General features: G+C 40.4%; 1 protein-coding gene across 2 annotated transcripts; it reads left to right on the top strand.

The window, feature by feature from the left end:
• Positions 1–616: 616 nt before the first annotated feature.
• Positions 617–5,004, top strand: LOC128603003 (leucine-rich repeat transmembrane neuronal protein 2). 2 transcript variants are annotated; one of them, XM_053617178.1, is made up of 2 exons: positions 617–720; positions 3,232–5,004. In XM_053617178.1, the coding sequence occupies exon 2, from the start codon at positions 3,233–3,235 to the stop codon at positions 4,301–4,303; it is 1,071 nt and encodes a 356-aa protein (XP_053473153.1). In that variant the 5' UTR covers positions 617–720; position 3,232; the 3' UTR covers positions 4,304–5,004. The 2 variants fall into 2 exon arrangements, with proteins under 2 accessions (XP_053473153.1, XP_053473151.1); XM_053617176.1 differs by having other exon boundaries at positions 3,229–5,004.
• Positions 5,005–5,722: the final 718 nt, after the last annotated feature.

Below are 5,722 nucleotides of genomic sequence, written 5' to 3'. Positions count from 1 at the left end.
AACCCAAGCGCTTATAATTAAATAAAAATAAGTAAACAAACAAACTAACAACAATGCGCTTATAATTCATCATCAACTAAAAACTTAAAATATTCCATTTCAAGACTTGCAGTGTTTTCCGATAAATAAATACGACAAATACTCATTTTATTTACCAATAATGTTACTAATAAATAAACACGTGATATATTCTATTTTTAAATGACATTCATTACAACGTTAGTAATGACTAACTTCTTTAGATGTTCTATTTATTTACAGATAATATTATTTAAAAAAAAATGTTTTATTTAATCAGGTCTACTAATATTGTTACTAATAACTAAAATCTTTCAATACTATTTACAGGTAATATTATTAAAGCTAAAAAGCTTTTAAAAAATGTTTACATATGCTAAAAAGCTGTTTATTTGTCACTAATGTTAAGAACTCATAACTGAGACTTTAAAAAACAAATCATTTCGGATATTTTATAGATATTGTGCAGGTGCATCACCTGCTCAGGTTCGATGTGGCTCGCGCTCAGGTGAGGCGCTTTTCATCTCCATTCATCCAATCCATTGTGATTGGATCCGGACGGTGTCTGAGCCCCGCCCACTTGCGTGGGGGGGGGGGGACTGAGATCAGGCTGGTCCAGGTCCAGGCTGAGATCTGACGGCGGAAAAGAGCGCGCGCGGGTTGTCTGCGGTGTCGGTGAGCATCTCGGAGACAGCGCGAGAGGTAAGCAGCCTAAACTCCCACTTCCGGTTATTTTGAGGTGATAAGGAGAGTGCACTTCTTTATTATTCATAAGAGTAAGGAACATTCGGGAATGAGCTGGGGGATTTCAAATTTGAAAACAACAAAAACAATCATTAAAGTTGATTATTATTATTATTATTATTATTATTATTATTATTATTAAGAGGAATCCTAATAATAAACACTGTAAAGCACTACAGGTTGCTAATAATGAAATAAAAACACGTTTGGACTTTTTGATATGTTTTAAAAGTCAGTTTCTTTAGTGGAATTGAACCTGGAAATGTGTTATGTTTTCTTTTTTTTTTTCTTTCTTTTTTTTAAATTCCAGGTCAATGTGTGTTAAAGCTACAAAAATTTGGACTAAACGTCCATGATGTTGCTTCTTACAACGAATGTAGAGAGCCGACGGATGTTTGCTTTCCGAATTTTGGCTTTTTCGAGTTCGTACTTGAGCTACGTGTCTAAAACTGAATAAAAGCGTGTAGCGTTCAGATTAGCACGGTCGACATCTGTCGGATTTTTTCAGCCTCCGCCTTCTTAAACAGTTCATGTCACGACGGTTAAAACGAATCAGTAACGTGACGGTGGATGGCCCGACCCCGAGCGGCCCGAGTACAGAGCCCTGAGGGACGCCTCAACTCAACGCAGTGTCTTCACTGTCGTAGTTTTGCAGTGGCGCTACGAGGGGGTTGTAGCTAACAGTAATAAAAAGCGTGTAAAAGTCTTCAGCGTGGCTTTTCGGGGTCTCGGACAGATTTGTCGACTCTGCAGGACACACTGTGAACTGTGAACGTGCACAAAAGGACAAAATCACAGAGAGAAAACTCCAAGAAAGGGGTGTGGCCTACAATCTGTATAGTCAAGATGATTCAAATGACATGAGATGTAAAAATGGTGTTACTTGTGCACTCTGAGGTGAATGTGTGATGCGTTAGACACAGTTTGGTGAGATTTTGGACTTTTTTTGGCTGAACATTTGCCTTAAATCAATATTTTATTATAAAACAAAGGAAGAGAGTGCTGGTGTTGTGTGTTGAGACCATGAGCTCCAGATGATCCTAATCTCTCTCTCTCTCTCTCTCTCTGTGTCAGATGTTCAGCGGTCAGCTTTATCGGGATGATTAGATCTGTTCTGTACAGTATTATTGACTGGACTTCATTAGCAAAGAGTAAAGTGTAGAGCGAGATTAGGACAGAGCATGGATTGTGATTGGGTCAGAAGGTGTTGATTAGTTCTCTAGACCAGTAGCTCTGACAGTAGTGCAGGTTTATATCAATCATTATCATTTCTATAGTAACAGCTCGTTTGCAGGGACTCGTACAGCAGACGCGCTGATGATAATAAACAGATAACAAAAAATTCCTCGAAATTGTGATATTTTCTTAAAGTAAGAGACGTTTATTCGTGTAACGTATATGGAAGGAGTCTCCAGTGTCGGCGCTTTTTAACGGTCAGAGTTACAAGCTGTAACTTTTAAGTTTTCCCATATCTTCATGACAGAGGAGTTTATGCTTGTTTGCGGTTTCTCGGTAACACGCTGCGTTTCTTTGTGTCTATCTATCTATCTATCTATCTAATAGACATCAGTATTTGTACACACGCATAATCCATCCATCTTCTATACCGCTTAGCCTTCCTTCAGGGTCACGGGGAAACCTGGAGCCTATCCCAGGGAGCATGGGGCACAAGGCGGGGTACACCCTGGACAGGGTGCCAATCCATCACAGGGCACAATCACATACACTCACACACCCATTCATACACTACGGACACTTTGGACACGCCAGTCAGCCTACCATGCATGTCTTTGGACTGGGGGAGGAAACCGGAGTACCCGGAGGAAACCCCCGCAGCACGGGGAGAACATGCAAACTCCACACACACAGGGCCACGGTGGGAATCGACCCCCGACCCTGGGTGTCACACACGCATAATATTCAACCATATTTTAAAGAAATACAAAAATCTGTCCATCTCTCTCTCTCTCTGTCTGTCCCTTCTAATCTCCATCTTTGCTGTCCCTCTGTCTGTCTGTCTCTCTTTCTCTTTTTGTCTGTCTATCATCACTCCAGACGCTCCCTAAAATATTAATGAACTCGAGCTCTGGCCTTTTTTTTCTGTCCGACCAACAGCTGCCCCGTGGACAATAACATCTCTCGTCACGCAGCACTCACACACGCGCACACACGCACACACGCGGGTACACATTGTACTGTCTGTAATCCGGTATACAACACTAGCTCTTTCCCCTGCTCACTGTACTGTACATCCAACTGCTGTTCATTGTACAGGACATTATTAATATTCATAAGTATTATCTGAGATAATTCCACTGTTACTATAAAGGTGTGAGGTGTTTTTGTAAAAATATATATATATATTAATAAATAAAGTTCCAAAATGCAAAAATGTTTATTCAGAATAATAATTCCGACAGTAAATATCTGTGTGTGTATGTGTGTGTGTGTGTGTGTGTGTGTTAGCAGGATGTCTTTGCTGCCGTTGTTAGTGTTGGCGTTGGTGTTGTCGTCGCAGTCCATGTCGTCTAACACCACCTTCACCTGCCCCAGACACTGCACATGCCACCTGGAGCTCAAATTCTCCTCCTGTTCCAGCGCCAATCTCACCGACCTACCCGCTGTCCTCCCTCCTCACACCGAACACCTCAATCTGTCCTTCAATCACTTGGTCTTCATCAGGACCCAGGCTTTTCAGGACGTACGCCGTCTACACACGCTGCTCCTGAACGATAACAAGATTAACAGCTTGAGCGACGGCGCCTTCGAGCCTCTCGAGTTCCTCCTGAGACTCGACCTGAGCCGCAACCGCATTTCCATCCTCTCAGAAGGATTCTCGTTGGGTTTGGTTTCTCTTCAGGAGCTCTCGCTGGTGGAGAACCGGCTCTCGAGCCTAAATGAACACGGTTTCTTGCACCTCGATGCCATTCGGAAGCTTGACCTGCGCCACAACAACATCAGCTGTGTCCACGCGAGGGCGTTTAGCTCTCTTAGCACTTTACGGCGCGTGTACTTGGATCACAATGATATCGTCAATCTTGAAGATAGGGTTTTCTCCATGACGAGGAACCTGGAAGAGCTCGGGCTGAGCGGTAATAACATTAGCCACCTCGATGTCGGCCTCCTTTCTCCACTAACTAGCCTAGTCTTGCTTAATTTAACCTATAATAATCTATCACAGGTTGAATTTAAGGCGTTCATCAGCCTGGATACGCACAGCACGCATATTCACCTCCGTGGGAACCCTTGGACATGTGATTGCGATTTGCAGCGAATTTTCCGGAAAGTTCACAGTGTCCACAGGCTGCAGCTGGACGACTACAACAACCTGAGCTGCTCTCTGCCCGAGGAGCTGCGCAATTACCTGCTGATGGACGTCGAGCTGTGCTTCGCCGAAACGGTCACCATACTCATCATTACCCTCACCGTGATAATCACCGTCGTGGCGGCCATCATCATGACTGAGAAAAAGAGGAAGAAAACAAATAAAGGGAAGCACTGGACGGAGGTCAGCGAGATGTCGTGCGAATCGCAGAACTGAGAAGGAACACGCCGGACTGAGATTTTTCACATTTACCAAATACTGCAAAATCTGGCAATAAACTGTAACCTGAAAAAAATTTACATCAATTCAGGACGGAGCCACAAATACCTCTATCTACTGTATGAATCTTTTAAATGTTTACTTTCTTTAAAAAGCTTTCATTCATTCCCAAAAGTGAAACCAGGTGTCGGCTTTTCATATTTCCCAAACATCTTCCCGACACATTTGAGTCATTTGACGTATTTGATTCATTTGACGTATTTGATTCATTTGAGTCATTTGAGGTTTTTTGAGTCATGAGTCTTTTTTTTTTTTTTTTATAACTAGTGACTAATTAGAAAGTGAGATCAGCTGTCATGTACAGATGGAGGAGCTGAGTAATAAAATCCAAATTTAGCAATGAAAAAAAAAACATTAAAAAAAAAAATGTTAAGCTTCAAATGGAAAACTGCCTCAGCCCACAGTGGCTTTTGGGAAATTTCTGGTGCTGAAGTCTACAGCGAAGTCGACTCTGATTTGAAGTCGAAGTCGACTCTGAGATTTAACCGAGCTGTCTAAGTGGAGAGGTTTTAGGGAGAAATTTGTTGCCCTACAACGAAAACACAGAACAATTTAGTTCCCATTCAGGATAATTTGGGAACGCTGTAGTTCCTCATATCTAACTGACTTGCTTCAGCCTTACATTTTGCATGAAATATAACGTAAAGAAAAATATATTCGCATAAGTACATGAAATTAAAAGTGATATTTATAATGCACATAAAAATAAAGTTGTGATGTTTGTTTGACTTGAGATGAGATTTGTTGACTTATTGATCTGTTTATCTGATTGTAAATGATAAAGGTGTGTTGTTATTGTAAATAAATATTGAAAAAATGTTTCCACTGTGTAGCTTTTTTTATTTTTGAAAAATGTTTCTTATTTCAGTCAAGGCATTTCCTGGTGTATGTGCCAAAAAGCCAAAGTTCATCTGCATGCCTGCTGCTCAAGCCTTGTGATGTCTTGTCATGTGAGCGGGGCTTCAAATGGGAACAAAATGCAAACTAACACGGAAATAGCCTGTGGGTGGAGCTTAATTTGCCCCAACATGACAAATCCGACATAAACTAAACAACATTAAACAAACACTTCAATTTAGAAAAGATTTTAAATAGTTTTTTAAAGTAATAATTAATTAAAAAAAATTAAAATAATAACTTTCATAGTGTGATCAACTGGTACAGAGTACAGATGGGGTTAAGGTTGGATTATTAAAACCCAAATTGAGAAATTTTTTTTTTTTTAAAACATTTGTATATAATTATATATAAAGTTATATTTTTCAAAATAAATGTTTGTGTTACGCTTTATCTTGTTGTTTTTTTGCTCTTTTGAAATTACATTTTGGATAAGGACTGATTGTTATTATTAGTAGT

Source organism: Ictalurus furcatus, chromosome 27, assembly GCF_023375685.1.
Source record: "Ictalurus furcatus strain D&B chromosome 27, Billie_1.0, whole genome shotgun sequence".
NCBI lineage: Eukaryota > Metazoa > Chordata > Actinopteri > Siluriformes > Ictaluridae > Ictalurus > Ictalurus furcatus.
This window is presented reverse-complemented; position numbering and strand designations above follow the sequence as displayed.

Bases quoted from the DNA above. Each gene is read 5' to 3' on its own strand.
- LOC128603003 (XM_053617178.1), top strand. From the start codon at position 3,233: ATGTCTTTGCTGCCGTTGTTAGTGTTGGCGTTGGTGTTGTCGTCGCAG.